Source organism: Halichoerus grypus, chromosome 3 (assembly GCF_964656455.1).
Source record: "Halichoerus grypus chromosome 3, mHalGry1.hap1.1, whole genome shotgun sequence".
NCBI lineage: Eukaryota > Metazoa > Chordata > Mammalia > Carnivora > Phocidae > Halichoerus > Halichoerus grypus.
This window is the reverse complement of record NC_135714.1, coordinates 108921195-108938218: the sequence shown is the minus strand read 5'-3', so window position 1 is coordinate 108938218 and position 17024 is coordinate 108921195. Positions and strand designations below refer to the sequence as shown.

The 17024-nt window shown below is 36.7% G+C and overlaps 1 protein-coding gene across 2 annotated transcripts in view; it reads right to left on the bottom strand.

Moving 5' to 3' along the window:
- Nucleotides 1-199: 199 nt before the first annotated feature.
- Nucleotides 200-17024, bottom strand: part of INTU (inturned planar cell polarity protein) — an 83681-nt gene continuing 66856 nt past the window's right edge. For both annotated transcript variants that reach the window (XM_036079414.2, XM_078069207.1), the window contains exons 12-16: nt 16267-16749; nt 13854-13951; nt 9927-10116; nt 6613-6770; nt 200-3250 (exon numbers count right to left, since the gene is read on the bottom strand). In XM_036079414.2, the coding sequence (XP_035935307.2) occupies nt 3139-3250; nt 6613-6770; nt 9927-10116; nt 13854-13951; nt 16267-16749 (1041 nt within the window). In that variant the 3' untranslated portion in view covers nt 200-3138. The remainder of the gene's footprint in view (nt 3251-6612; nt 6771-9926; nt 10117-13853; nt 13952-16266; nt 16750-17024) is intronic.

Sequence of the window (17024 nt, the reverse complement as noted above, 5' to 3'; positions counted from 1 at the left end):
TCAATATATTTTACTTATTTGTCTTATTTGTGGCCTGCCTCCCCCCCGGGAACATCAGGTCCATGAAGGCAGGAATTTTTAGCTGTTTTGTTTACTGCTTTATCCCCGGCATCCAGAACAGGGCTTGGCACAGAGCAGAAAGTCAATTATTTGTTGGATGAATGCATGAAAAGACAACAAAACTGCAAATAAACCTCCAAACTATCTTTATTAAAGACTATCAATATAAAAATAGCTTCAATTATAGAGAATATAGAAATACAACTCTACAAAATTATTTTCACACAGTTTAGTGTATAAAGTTTTAATAACATTTAATAATATATTTTAAAATATCCAAAGTATACATCCTTGTTCTCAAAAGTGTTTAGTGCTGAATATTTTTTCTCAGCTTCTTTCCAACATTTTGTACAGTAGCAGGTATGATTTAGCTGACACCTTGGTTTTTTAACCAATGGATATTTAATAATAATAAATGGCGGTAGTAGGAATAGCTAACACTTTTATAGCACATGTGATATGTGCCAGGCACTATTTAGAGGGAACTTACACAGACAACAAATAATTATTCACAATATTATTTTCAAGAATGTTTAAAGCAGACAAACCTAGTAAATTGGTTTCATGACTTTCCCCATTTGTGTCAGAAATATAAAAAAGCAGGCACTGCAAATTTACTATCTTGCCAGTATGTATCATCATCAACAGTTCCTTGGCACAAATAAGAGACTCTCCCTTGCTAAGTACAGTTCTCTAACCTGACAAAAAGAAACAAACAAAAGAACAGTAAAGAAAGGAGAGGGAGAAAGGAAGAAGGTGTAGAATCTAAAATGTAATTTTGGGGGGCTAAAAGATATATGATGGTGATAAAACAGTACTCGATATTTCAAAAAATGATATTCTATAATCCTTTGCATTAATAGTCTGAAAGGGAACATAAAATTCAACTTAAGAATGTTTCTGTATCAGCCAAAGCACACCTCTGGGGTATCTGCACTGTCACACTGTCCCCTTTTATTTAATAAAGTGGCAGATAGGCACTCATTAGCCAATAATTAACTTGATCTTTCAGATGTGTATCTGAACATATTTCGAAAAATGGGCAGCTAGGTTTAGTTACAATGCTTCAATATCCATTTAGAGATGACAACCATGATATCTGGTTTTATTTCTTAAAAACGCAATGTCTCTACAACATGGACATTATAGTATACATCTATAATACAGCAAATGATTTTCCTCTTATTAAGATAAGTAGTCTATTTTGTTTTTATTTTTGTTATTGAATGGTGGTCTGAAGATGCTTTGATACCAGGAAAGTAGTTCAAAAGACCAAAATTTCATTAAATGAAACAAAAAAGTCCCTTATAATAAAATCCCAGGTTTTAGTTCAGTCTGTTTGAAAATCTGAGGTGACTAATAGCTATAATTTTTAATAAATCTCAGTACTGAAAATAGCTCATGGTGTTTTGGGGGACATATTAAGAAATTTAAGACATTGAATAAATACTTTTAAACAAAGTGCCTTATTACTCATATATGTCTACAAGCAGGGCCAAGGCAGTGGTTAAGAGTCTGCCATTCTGACCAATAGTGTGATCTTAAGGGGAGGATATGTCAAGCCATTTTGTACATTTCAAGAACGGAAGTTTCTTTCTCTGATTTAAATGCTAAATTTAAGGCCCACAAATCACTAACAGGACAAATACAGTGGTTTGCATTTTAAATACCTGGGTGAAAATCTCTTAAGCTGATTTATAAAGAGGTAACAGTGTTTCTTCTAAGACCAAATGTTTCAAATAGTGCACCAACTGTGTTTTACAGTTAGGTCTAACCTGGAGGGCTCATGTTCCAGGCGTTTGAGGAGAGGGCAATAGAGACAGACTTTAGATGTGTTGGCAAAATTTCCCTTCCAAAGCTTAAGTCCTGAAGAAGAAAAAACCCAATATTGTAGTCTTGGGGGCATGTGAGAATTCAGGAGGATCCATTAGGTAAATGTTAATTAAAAATTCAGTATTTTGTTATATTTTCCTTTTTTCTCAATCCACCAAATTCTCACAGCCAAAGAAAATTCTTATCCCATTAGTTTTCATTCTCTACTAAAGGTCAAGTAAACTATTGTTCATTAAGATACCTTCCTTTGTGAAAACCCAATACATAACAACCATATTTATAAGGCAAAAATTAGTATTTAACAGAAGAAGTCACCACAGGATTTCTTTAACCCAACTTTTTCAGTGTTTTTAACATGATTAGGTTTTTAAAAAAGATTTATATATAGCTGTCCTGAAATTCATGAACTATATAAGACGGTGTGCATACCTGAATATATTTCAATAAAAAGAAAAATAATAAAAGTTTATGTACAAATAGTTTAAAAACTATATCCTAGTCAAAACAGAGCTGACCTGAAAGAGTAAAGAGAATCAAATAAATAGAAAAATAAGTTTAATTTTCATTCCTCAGTTCTTCTACCCCACGGTGAGGTATCTATTAAAACAGTTAAACTAAAGAAAAGAATTTGATCTAATAGGGAATCAGTACTTGGACATTACAAATTTAGGTAGTGAGCAGTAGGCAAGAAGAAAAAAAGCTGCACATTTTACTTAAGAGGGACTTTAGAAGTCTCAATACAGTCATCTCATTTGTAATGAAAATTCTGAACTCAGAGAGGTACAAAAACTTGCTCGGGGTCCCAGCACTAATTAGTTATAGGACCTGGTCACACCCTCCCGATTTTGTGATTCTTTTACCAGACATTATTATTAGTCTTGAGAACAATACACAATTTATGAATTGTGTATTCTTTCAAGATAAATATGTCCTCCATTAATCTTATATAAAACACTTCACTTTATTTCAAACTAGTCAATAAATTAACATTATATACCAAAATGGAAATAAGTTAACAATCCCTTCTTTATATATATTTTGATCAAGTATCTTTTTAAAAGTCTCACAATACTACATAAGATTTAGTGCATCAAATCCAAGAGCATATCATCTCAATATTTAACATTATTATGTTCAAAATAACAGTTAAGAGAAGTTAACCCTTATCTTCTTGTGTATGGGTTTCAGCAGTTCTAACACCATTCAATGTTCCACGCACAGTTGCCGTGCATCAAGAAAACACAGCTACAAGGTTAATCCAAAGAACAATTTAAAAGCCATTTCTATGGCAATTTCTGTGACTGAATCATGAAAACAGACATAAAGTTCTTGATGTTTGGGATGAAGAAAGAGTCTCCTGCAGAGGAAAAGCACACACTCATTTCAGAAATTCAAAAAACAAAACCAAAGGGAAAAAACTCCAGCCTTTCAATTTATTTTATTTTATTTTTGTTTCCGACAGAATTCATAGTGAATTAAAAACCACTAATCTTAATCTATAGTAGGGGGAAATACAGCTAGATTTATTTATAAATAAATAATATATGCCTTAGGTAAATTATTTTTATTTTTCCAGGGTGTAAAAAGCCTATTTTATCAATATATATCACCATATACCTCAGTTTTAAAATATTAAATTTAGTCATTATTGTTACAATAAAGCCAATTGTGTTACCATCATTAAGCACAATAGCTATTAAACATTGCCATTTACTTTCTAAATGTTAATTATTATTAAAACATTATATGAGGGCGCCTGGGTGGCTCAGTGGATTAAGCGTCTGCCTTCGGCTCAGGTCATGATCCCAGGGTCCTGAGATCAAGTCCTGAATTGGGCTCCCTACTCAGCGGGGGGCCTGCTTCTCCCTCTCCTCCCTGCTCGTGCTCTCTTGTCACTATCTCTCTCTCAAACAAATAAATAAAATCCTAAAAAAAACAACAACAAAAACATTATATGATTGCTCTTTTTGCACAGAGTATTGAATTGGAGATACCACTGAAACTTTGATTTTTTTAAAGATTTAGTCAACACTAGTATATGTAAATCAGACAGTTTAAATCAGGGATATTTTGTCTGACTTCCTTAAATTTCTCTATTTTATATCGATCTGCGTCATCATAATTCAATACCTCTTGATTCTTTCTAGTCCAATTGTTGTGAATGTAGTGAGGCTCCGCCGCACACCTGCATGTACACCTGTTTTTATCTCTATCTTCTCTGTGTCCGCACCACGGGCCCTTGGCTGCTCCTAGCTTAATCTTCCGATAGCACAGCTCTGATCACACTACACAGAGTTGAGCGTATGCTGATGCTCCTCCCAAGCTTGCTTGGTTACACATCACAATCACAAGGAGCTTACTAAAATTACAGAGTCCCACTACCCTAGATTCCGTTAGTAGGTCTGGGGTGGGCCACAGGCATCTCTGATTTTAACAAGTGACTCAGGTGATTCTAAATCTCATGGACCAACACACAGGATCACTGCTTTGGATAATGTTTGTCACATAGTTTAGTACTGCACGGTAGGTGTCTAGTAACATTGGTCTCACCTAACTCTGTGTCCCTTCCTCCACCAATTCTTTACCCCAATTCAAAGAACCTTCAGTGCCTCAACATTTCACTCAAAATTAAATTCCTTAGTCAGGAATTGAAGGCTCTCTGCAGTGGTCCTAACTTAGCTTTCCAACCTGATCTTTCATTTTATCTTTGCATCTGTCACTCCCTTATCCTAGCAAGTCAGTCTACTCAACTGCTATGCCTTATGATTTCCCTTGTTTTGGTCTTTGTTCATCCTATCCTTTTCCTAGAATGTTCTATTCAAATCTAATTCATTTTCAAACTAGATCAAATGGAATCTGTAAGCCTTTCCTTATAATCCCAATGTAGATTTTTGCCCCTTCCTCAGAACTCCCATAGCATTTGGCTGTATCAACTAATTTATTCTATCTATCTAAAAAAATTTCTCTATCCATAAATACATATATATTTGAGCATATTTCATATTTCTTCTGGTGGGTATAAGACCGTTCATGCAACGACTATGACTTTATCTTTGTGTTTGCCATACCACCCTCCCACCACCACATTTTGTGAAGCACAACTCCATTTACTAAATTGTTACGTATTTATCAAGTGACTATGTGCCACGTGCTGTTGCAGGTGCCAGTGGTGGACAACACAGATACAATTCCTGACCTCATAAAGCTAACTTTCTAGTGAAGGGGAGACAAGAAAATGGTGGGGGGTGGGGGGGTTGGGGTGGCTGGGTGATAGACATTGGGGAGGGTATGTGCTATGGTGAGCGCTGTGAATTGTGTAAGACTGTTGAATCACAGACCTGTACCTCTGAAACAAATAATACATTATATGTTAAAAAAGAAAAAAAAGAAGAAGAAGAAGAAGATAGCAGGAAGGGAAGAATGAAGGGGGGAAATCGGAGGGGGAGACAAACCATGAGAGGCTATGGACTGAGAAACAAACTGAGGGTTCTAGAGGGGAAGAGGGGATGGGTTAGCCTGGTGATGGGTATTAAAGAGGGCACATACTGAATGGAGCACTGGGTGTTATACGCAAACAATGAATCATGGAACACTACATCAAAAACTAATGATGTAATGTATGGTGATTAACATAACATAATAAAATTAAAAAAAAAGAAAGTCAATAATAACTGAGTAGCCACTTTAATGCAGGAAAGAGATCCCGGATTCTCTTTTTGAGGCTAGCACTGATCTGAATATCAAAGAACCAGACATACAAAGGTTAAGAGGCAGAACATTTCACACAGAATGGATTGCAGGAACAAGTCAGTGGATGCCAATGTGGCTGTGCAGAGTAGATGGAGAAGGAATGATAGAAGGTGGAAAGAGGTGGGCAAAGGCTAGGTCAGGCAGGTCTTGTAGTTGGTGGATGGGAGTAAGGAGAAGAAGAAGGAAGAGGAAAAGAAAGGAGAGAGGTTAGAAAAGAAGGAAGGAGAGATGGAAGGAAGGGAATAGCAGTAAAATTGTGGAATCATTATCTTTTAGCATATTACTACGTTAATTTTATAAGGTAATTGAATCAGCTTTTTATTTTAATAGAAAAAGCCTTGGCAGTCAGAGAATGACAAATACCATATGATTTCACTCACATGTAGACATTAAGAAGCAAAACAAACAAAGAAAAAGAGACAAACCAAAAACCAGACTCTTAAATACAGAGAACAAACTGGTGGTTACCAGAGGGGAGGTGGGTGGGGGGATGGGCGAAATACGTGATGGGGAATAAGGAGTGCACTTATCATGATGAGCACTGGGTAATATATAGAATTGTGGCATCATTATATTTTATACCTGAGACTAATATAACACTGTGTGTTAATTATACTTGAATTTAAAAATAAATTTTAAAAAAGAAAGAAAGACTTGAGAGGAATTTAAAGGAGATACTTAGTAAATAAAACAAAATTCTAAAATGTATTAAAATATTATAGTAGTTAGAGGGGCACCTGGCTGGCTCAGTTAGAAGAGCATGCAACTCTTGATCTCGGGGTCATGAGTTCATGCTCCACGTCGGGTGGAGAGATTACTTAAATATAGAAATAAAAGCCTTAAAAATATATATTATAGTTAGATTAATAATTCCATGCCTACATCTTAAAATGGTTATCTCTTTTACCATTTTTCTTTCACTTTTCTAACTTTTTACTTCACTTTCAAATACTTTTTCTCCCCACTTACCCTACTACCCAGTAAGCCATAACTGGTGGTGCTTTTCTCTGATCTGTCCACTTTTCAGGCGAGCATTCAAACAACACACCATATTCTTTCACAGGGTTAAGAGAAGATATGGAATTTGTAGAACCTGAATGATCTCCACGATTTAGTGCTTTCTTTTTCTGTAAATTAAATGTATTATTAGTATTAACTGGTATTAATAATGTTACTTTAAAATGTTTTCACATACAGATTTGAATTGGCTGATCCTAATACTTAAGTGCCTGGAATGACACTCTTCCTATCTGTGGGAAAATATCTGTTCTTCATCATACTTAGTTTAAATACCATCTCCTAAGAGATTTCATGGATAAAGTGTCCTTGAAATCTCCCAGAAAACATTTTGTTCATAGCCCTATATTATTAGTATTTACATTAATTATATTAGCAGTTTATAGGTCTGTCTTCCCCAGTAGATTATATGCTTTTTTCCAGGGCAGAGACAATGTGCTATTCATCTTTGTGTGTTTTGAAGCAGCAAGGCCTGGTACATAGGAGGTGCTTAATAAATAGATTACTAATGGCTAGGTTACTAAATAGATAATTTTATAATAAAATTAAAACACATACTTAAAACAGTATTGTTCTTCCTTTCATGCATATACTCTAAATTTCCCATTGATTAAATTATTAGCAAAACAAGGACTCATTTGGAATAAAAAGACTTTTTGTAAGGCTCAGGCTAAAACTTAGTGGAGTGATCCTTGTTTCTTTTGTTTCTCTCAAAATCCTTCTCTAATCCATCAACAAATCCTTTTTGCTCACCCTCCAAAATATATCCAGAATCTAGAAGCCACTGTCATTTTTTGCTTTGAGAATTTCCATAGCCTCCTGACTGGTCCCTGCCTCCAGCCTCACTACCCTACAGAGCTTGTTCTTCATACAGTAGTAGCCTGAGTGATCCTTTCAAAAATATAGGATCCTGTCCTTCCTCTGCTCAGAACTGTCCCAAGAGCTTCCCATCTCCTTTGGAACAAACCGCGAAGTCCATAAATCTATCAGGCCATGGGCTCTATCAGGCCATGTGCAATCCGCCCTGCTAACCTTTGCCATCTCAACTCCTAGCACTCTCCTCCCCGCTGGCTCCAGCATTCTCAGTCACTCCTACTTCTGTGGCTTTGCACACTTGCATTTGTTTTCCTCTGTCTGGAAGCCCTGCCTCCAGACTGCTTCCTCACTTCATTCAGGTCTTTGTTCAGATATTATCCCATCTTACTATTCCTCTTGAAACTTATCCTACCTGACATACTATACTACTTGCCAGTTCATTAGTCTTTCCCATTAGAATACAGGCTTTGATAGAGTAGGCAGTTAGTTAGACATGAGCTGGAGGCACCACTGGAGGTGGTGATAAATAGGTGACACATTAGAAGCCTGAGGGCACAACATCCTGACTTTGTGGCTTTTAACATCTTGGCCTAAATTAAGGCTTCCAACAGCCCTGGGCTGACAGACCAAGAGCCATGGGTGGAGAAGTGTGCTGTCCTCTTCAACTGCCCCAGGGTAACAGAGAGCTTCATTATAATATATTTACATTGTGGTTTCAACCCCTCCCCTCCATGGAGGAAGATGACCATGACAGTTCTGGTAAGAACCCTGTAGGACCAGTAGTTGGGAGTAGGACCTACTCCTAACCAGAAGGAGTCCCTTAGATGACTGGAAACCACCACAGTGGGAGACTGTCCTAGCTGTGACCCATAACCTATGCAAACATAAAAAGAAAAGATGCCTCTAAACCTGGTGCAGTTGCCATCTCTGGGCCTGCCCACTCTCTCACCTTGAGAGTGTACTGTCCTTAATAAACTGTTTTATGCTTGCTACCTTCCTTCTGGCTGTTTTTATTCAAGTACAGATCCTCACGTAAGTCTTTCATGGGGGAATCCAAGAACCCAGACCTCTATTCACACAATGCGGACTCTCCCACTAGTAATAGCTTCATGAAGAAAGGGACTTTGTTCACTGCTATATCCCCAGCACCAGAGTAGTGTCTAGTGCATAGTGGATACCTCAATAGTTCAATAATATGGGAAAGGCTAATTTACATTACTATTACTGAATAACTGCATTACTATTACTGAACTATTAATGAAAGATTTCCTTATAGAATCTATCAGTTATATTAAAAGGAAAGGAGGTGTATAAGACCACAAAGCACATAGAGATAAACGGTTGGACATAACATTTTGCTGCATACCAATTTCTGAGAGCTCAAAGAAGAAATCCTGTAAGGGGCACCTGGGTGGCTCAGTCGGTTAAGTGTCTGACTCTTGATTTCGGTTCAGGTCATGATCTCAGGGTGGTGAGATCAAGCCCCATTTCGGGCTCTGCACTGAGCATGGAGCCTACTAGGATTCTCTCTCTCCCTCTCCCCGTGCCCCTCCCCCCGCTTGCACGCTCTCTCTCTCTCTCAAAAAAGAAAAGAAAATTAAAAAAAAAAATCCTACAAGACACAGAATTTTATTGCTGAATGAGTTCTACAGCATAATTCAGCCCACTTATTTTATAGCTGAGGAAATAGGAAGAGTCGAGGCTCAGTCCAGGATTCCTTATTCCCAGCCCAATGTTCTACTACCTTTAAACCCAAGTGCTTCACAATTTTAACATTCTTAACACACATATTGCTATATACATTACAGTCATCTTCAGAGAGGAGTTTTGTTTTTTGTTTTTGGCTGTGTGATGTTTGACCATTGACAAGCAAACTTCTGTACATTTATCCTTTTCAAGAAATCAACACATACTTTTCCCTGCCATTAAGATAATCTAATTGATTCTTTAACTATATACAATATTACTACAAGCAAGCAAGAAATGAACCCAGTGGCTAAAACATTTGCAACAGTATTGTGTCTACCACTGTACCTTAACCTATTATGTTACAAAATACCTTATACTACTGATAGAATACTTAAAGAATTATCAGACTTAACTGGTAGATACTACTGTCCAAGTAATGGCTGACTCACAGATATCAAACATGGAGGCTAATTTACATTATAAACTACCATATTCTACTTTGCTATAGAAAAACACAGGTCCTCCATTTTCTGGAATAGCTTTCCAGGACATCAAAATCAGTATTATGAAACAAAGCTTTTAAGTTAAATATTATGAGTATAATCCTTTTGGCACTCAAGTTAGATTGTGTACTCTAATTAGATTGGGTGACTGCTAAAAAAAATTTATATAAAAACTGTCATTGTTGGACATACTGGTTAAAGAGCTTTTAGAGAGAATATTTAGAAATCTGGAAACAGAATTGACAAAACTATTTATACCTCTTCTACCAATGTCTGTTGGAAAATTGCACGAATGGAGAGACAACACTGATGGAAATTCTTTATTAGTTGAGGGTGGATAGAGCCACTTAGCTGTGCCACCTCTTCATGGGTAGGAGTAATAAAGATCCCTTGCACAGTTTCTAAGGCAACATAGTGGAAAAGTGTGTTCTCAGGACCAGATGTTAATCTTGAAAAGAACAAAAAAAGGAGAAAAAAAGAAAAAAGATATTTAAGTAAACTTAAAAATATTGCTTCATTTTGAATGTTGTAGACTCCAAACTTTTAATCAGGGCAGGGAAACTAGGCCAACCATTTAAGTCCCATTTTCTCCTTAACTAGGGTACAGGCTAGGGTTATTATCGATCCCTTAATGGAGGCAAATATCACATGGTATGTGAGGATAAATATACACCAAATACAAACAACTTAACTTTTCCTTTGCTAAACAACCCAAGTTGGCTAAACCCCTCTTTTTCCATGGTTGGTAATAAATAACTCAGCCCCTATCTGGCCCAGATACCTACGAGTCATGAATAAGGTATCAGCCTAGAGTTGACCACATACAAGAACATCTTCCAACAAAATAAACACATTTAAGTTAGTAGCATAACAGTCAAATTGATGATCCTGAAGAAAAATAAAATTATTATTACCAACTGCAAAGCTGGGTTAATATTCTGCAATACTATGGCAATTACTTGTAGTGTTCTACTACTCATCACTACAGTCTTCCTTCCCTTCCATGTTCTCTTACTATTTTCATTTCTCCATTCTTCTTCTCCATCCTTTCTTCCCCTATTTAGGTCTCAGACAGGCCAGTAGAATCTATAAATACTGCTTATTTCTACCAGCGGTAAGAAGAGCTAAAGAACAACAATAACAGCAACAACAAAATAATAATAATCATCTACTGAGTACCCTCTATGTGCCAGGGTAGGTGCTTTAAAATACCTTAGTCTTAATTCTCATAATGACCCTGTGAGATGTTCAATAGTATAACTACCCTCATTGTAACCATGAGGAAATCAATCTTCAGAGATCTCAGATTAACTTGCTTGATCCAGGTCATATAGCTAAGTGGCTGAGTTGAGCTAACTCTGAAGCTTCCTCCATCAAACCTTGCTTTTTCCTCTCCATTGATGACTTCTGATTGGCAATCTTTAAACATATGGACAGAAATTCTCCATTTGTATCTCAAACATTCAAGCTGCCCCCATTCTAATCCTAATGTCTATTTAAAAGAAATCCCTCCAGTTGATTTTTTTCCCCAGCCTTAAGCACAGGGGCAAAGAAAAGGCATATTTCCGCTCTTAGCCTACAGCCTGCCTTAATCATCCGTGCTAGTTAAACTCCTGTTAAACTGTTAATTAGGCCGTAGGATCAGAATAGTTTCTCCTTCTTATTAGTGACTGGCCTTGGTTCCCTTTTGAGACCAGGGATAGACAGGAAAGGAGATCATCTATAAATTTTTCTCATACTTTTCCAGAAGGTAGCTGGCTCACTAACAACTGGTGGCTGATATTTTTCAATTAATAAAAACTTAAATATTTGTCAAGATAAAAGGAATTATGATTACTCAAAAAAGAAAATAATTTAAAACACACATTTTAATCCAGAGGTCTTCAAATTCAAGAAAACGTACAGAACAGAAATGATTCTTTAAAAAGAGCTATTAATAAGATTCCTTTTTAGGGAGGTTTAGAATTAACATTTTTGTTGTCTTTTTTACTTTCTCTCAAAAAAAGCAAACAACAGCAACAACAAAAAACCCTGACAACACAATGAGCAAAACTAGCTCTTGAAAATCATAAACTCGGGGCGCCTCGGTGTTTCAGTTGGTTAAACCTCTGCCTTTGGCTCAGGTCATGATCCCAGGGTCCTGGGATCGAGCCCCGCATCAGGCTCCCTGCTCAGAGGGGAGACTGCTTCTCCCTCTCCCATTCCCTCTGCTTGTGCTCTCTCTCTGTCAAATAAATAAATAAAATCTTTAAAAAAAAAAAAAGAAAAAAAAGAAAATCATAAACTCAGAGTATATTAACTCAGTGTATACACGGAAAGTTTAAAAATCATCAAACAAGCAATTACCCATTGGGAAGACACAGTATTTGTAAAAGTACAGATTAAGACAGATTTATTCTTTGGAAAGGTCATTCCTGCAGCAGAAAATGGATTCAGGGTAGGCTGGGAGTTGGGAGACTATTGCAGTAAAACCAGGTTAGAGAATGGGAGCCTGATCTGCAGGAGGTAGAGTAAGGGTTAAATGGATTAAATAATTATGAGAATGTAGAATAGATAGGATTCGGTTACTAAATGAACTGTGGGTACTATTATTTTTAACATGTTATATATTTTTATTTTACAAAAACATGTACGTACAAATTAGGATAATCTATTATATACTGGTTTGTCACACTTTTAAAATTAACTACATAGTATGAACGTCTTCCCATGTCAATAAAGAGAATAAATATGCATCTGTAGCATCTTTTTAAATAGACAGCCTATGATTTACATCACATATGAATTTATGTTTAAGCCACTGAACTTGGAAAACATTTCCTTTCACTAGAGATAAGGCCAAAATTACATACACATTAAAAAAATAAGATGTAGGGGTAATAAAATTTCACAGCAGTTTTTGTTAAATGGAAGACTAGGGTTTTGGAAAGGTGTTTCAAAGCTCCACAAAGGTTTGATTTAGATTTGCTTAAAAAACATTTTTAACTATTAAAAAATTAGCCATGATATTTGAAGGCATTAAATACCAAATTTAACACATTAGATCAAATTACCTTGTTTTTGCCTTAACTTCAGAAAAAAAGCTGTTTCTGACAACTCTGTGACATATATATTTGAACTTACTATAAAATGTTTCAATGATTAAGAAGGTCATAGTGAACTTTTTTATATGATTTCTATTTGTACATGTCTGCTTGTTCAAATAAAAGTGTGCAATTGTGTTTATTATACACTAATTGATCCCACACGATATAATTAAACATCAGGCAAAGCTCAGACAGATCTGCTTGTCACCACGTAATAGCTACACAAGAAGTGAATATGCAACATTTTATATTTTAATAATTATAGACAACTTAAGTTGCTGAAAATGCTCCTCTCACTCAGTTCCTTTTACTTCAGAATTCCCTACTTAATCTAAGTTTGAAGTTTCATCTCTTTTCTAAAATGAGAGACTCTGAGAGATATGCAGCAAGCAAGTTTATTAGGGAGAACTTTGGGGAACACACCTGTTGGGGGGGGAAGTGTGAAGGAAGCAGGACTGAGCAAAGGAGAAGCTGAACCACACTGCAGTCAAAACAAAGGTCTCAGCAGATACTACTTGGAACTCTGAAGCCTGGATGGCCTTTTAGAGTTGTCAAGTCTTTGTATTCACTTATCTATTAGTCACTAGATGTGGGCTATTCCCAGGGAGATACTGTAATCTTGGCTGAGTCAATAAACTTCCAAAGAGAACAAGGCCAGTGAGGGACTCAGCTGTAAGTAGTTAACACCCATTACCCCCCAACCCCCAGCACTGGGAAGGAGTACCCTGGGCTATGGGGTATCTGGGCAGCAGACCACAGAATCCACCAAAGTCTAAAAATAGTAAATTCTATAATTTAAAAATTAGACATACAAAAGGGAGGTTACCTGTGGAAAAGAGATAAAGGGGGACTTTCACATTTTGAAACATTACTCTATTTTTTTTTTTATCTTTTGTAATAGGAGTACATATTCCCTATACGTGCAATGAAAAACATTAGTAAATTAGCATAGACACTATCTTTAATAATGTTAAGATATATCATAATTACATTTTTGAATTAAATCTCTATATGGTATGGATTTGTACTTTCTTATTGTAAAATTTTCTCAAAGACACGATGTTTCAGTGAAAAAGAATATTATAAGGAAGTTTCTTACTTCATTGTGTTATATATTTCCAGTTCTTTTTCTGAAAGGTCCTTTTTCAAGTTCCCCAAATGAAATGGATTTGGAAGAGTAGCCTTCTTTTTAGTGACCTGAAAAATACAGTTAAGTAGATCAGTTTGTATCTAAGAATGGAATCAAACAGCAGAAATAGTATAAAAACTGAAAATCCTTCTAAGAGAACTACTTACTATTTTGCAATGTTTCCTGTAAATATTTTTGATGCTAACTTGTACCTCTTGGTTTATCCTTTGCTAACAGTGATCTCAGGGCCATGTCTTAGGACATGATAGTTCTTCTTGAAAACCTACCAGAGCCATTATCAAGTTTTGTTACATTTTATATGTATATGTACTTGCCTCCCTCTCTAGACTGTACTTCTCAAAGGCATGGGCTGTATCTTATCCAGCTTTGTATCTCCTCTGTGTAGCATGGCCCTTGGCACATAGTAGATGTTCAATCAAATTTGTTTAATGGCTCAATCATAAAGATTGATTCAATTTCTTTTTTTTTTTTTTTTAAAGATTTTACTGATTTATTTGACAGAGAGACACAGTGAGAGAGGGAACACAAGCAGGGGGAGTGGGAGAGGGAGAAACAGGCCTCCTGCGGAGCAGGGAGCCCGATGTAGTGCTGATCCCAGGACCCTGGGATCATGACCTCAGCTGAAGGCAGACGCTTAACGACTGAGCCACCCAGGTGCCCTGATTCAATTTCTCTTAAGAGCAATTCATGGCTCTTTAAATCTATTACCTCCTAAATTATGCTTCCTACCAATTTCACTGACTGGGATAACGAATAAGAATGTATTTCCTAAATACATCCACTTAGGCTCCAAGAGTGCTGTATTGTTTGGAATTAGAGGATGGAACCTATGGCTATTTATGCCTGACACTCAGAATCTCAGGCCTTATCTGTGCCCCTTCAGACCCCCCTTCTCCACGCCTTGTTGGCATCACCCCCACCGACCCGAAGGACAGTTTCAAAAGTGTTTTGAAAGAAAAGCATCATTAGAATAAGTGTAAGATCCCCCAGGGTGATCACTGTGATGATCATTTGGATACGTTATGGTATTTTTGTGGAGAAAAAACACGGAAAAATCATAAAAACAAACAATCTGAAAAATGAACATTCTCTTTGCTTTATAATCACATTTTAAATTCTTGACTATGGAGACCAGACCTTCACAGAAGCAGATAAAAACAAAACAAAATAAAACAAAAAAACCCTATAAAAACCTGTAGAGTAACACATACACACACAAATATTTACACATATATACTTATATATTTTTTTTTACATTTATATATTTATATATAAATTTCTGGTTTTCTTTTTGTTTCTGCTGAATATTTTATTGGTTATTTAGTCAGATCAGCCCTCTAAAATCCCCCACAACTAGGATGTTTTCAGTTAACACTTGAATACAGAAGGAAGATGAACAGGGAAAGCAGGATTAAGCAATTTCCCTACTTGTAAGTAGTGTCAAGCAGCTGTCCTGGATGCTACTATTTCATTACTCGATATTTCTTTCTCTTTTTGGTTCTAAATCACTGGTTTGCCAACAGTAACCAAAAATACCACTAGTTCGAACGAAGAATGATTTGCCATTAAAAATTTTCTTGCATTAAAATTAACAAGACAGGAAACAACAAATTGTTGGCAAGGATGTGGAGAAAGGGGAACCCTTTTACACTGTTGGTGGGAATTCAAGTTGGTGCAGCCACTTTGGAAAACAGTATGGAGGTTCCTCAGAAAGTTAAAAATAGAACTACCCTATGACCCAGCAATTGCACTACTAGGTATTTATCCCAAAAATACAGATGTAGTGAAAAGAAGGGGCACATGCACCCCAATGTTCATAGCAGCAATGTCCACAATATGAATGGATAAAGATGTGGCTCATATATACAATGGAATATTACCCAGCCATCAGAAGGGATGAATACCTACCATTTGCATTGACATTGATGGAACTGGAGGGGATTATGCTAGGTGAAATAAGTCAAGCAGAGAATGACAATTATCATATGGTTTCACTCATATGTGGAACATAAGGAATAGGGCCGAGGACCACAGGGGAAGGAAGGGAAAACTGAATCGGAAGAAATCAGAGAGGGAGACAAACCATGAGAGACTCTTGATTCTGGGAAACAAACTGAGGGTTACAGAGGGGAAGGGGGTGGGGGGATGGGGTAGCCGGGTGATGGGTATTAAGGAGGGCACATGTGGTGATGAGCACTGGGTGTGTATACGCAACTAATGAATCATTGAACACTACATCAAAAACTAATGATGTACTATATGTTGGCTAACTGAATATAAAAAAAAATTTCTTGCATTTATAAAATAAGAACTTAAAAGACAGCTTTACTCCCAAAATGTACACACTTGAATGAACACGCACCTTAAGCAAGGCCCCACTTTCTTCTGAACCATCAGAGCCCTGAGATTCTCTTTGTTTCCATATGGCATTGGGTATAGTGTGGGGGCTCAGGCCAACACCTTCTCCACCTTCACAGCCATTGTCAGATCCTCCACTGCTCTGGGAAGGACTGGGCTTACGTGTCTTTAAGGAACAGTCACCAAAAAGAATTCTTCTGCATGTTGGAGAGGTTGCTACCTTGGAAGTACCTGGTAGCCTACTGAGGATAGGTGAGGTTGTCAAGTTATCTAATTTTTCATGTGATCCAGTAAGGAACCAGTCAGCACAAGACAAACAGGGGCTTGGAGAAGATGTTAGCCGTTCATTGATCTGACAATCTATTCCTTCCAGTTGGTGAAGAGTTGTTTTGACCTGATCCACATAGATACAGTCTGGTCCAGGATTCCCAACAGCTTTGGATGCACAGCCTCCAGCTTCTAATAGTACACATAACATATAATGCTTCTATAAGAAAAAAATATTAATACAGGTTTAGCTACATGAAAATGTTTATATGTAGCATGCATGTATAAATTTATGAATACTAAAAACATATGACATAATCATATGATTATTAAAAACTCCTCCCTCCCTTTCTTTGTTAGTTATTCTCAATGCTTCTTGATCATCTTTTCTTTTTTTTTTAAAGATTTTATTTATTTTTTGACAGAGAGAGAGACAGCGAGAGAGGGAACACAAGCAGGGGGAGTGGGAGAGGTAGAAGCAGGCTTCCCGCAGAG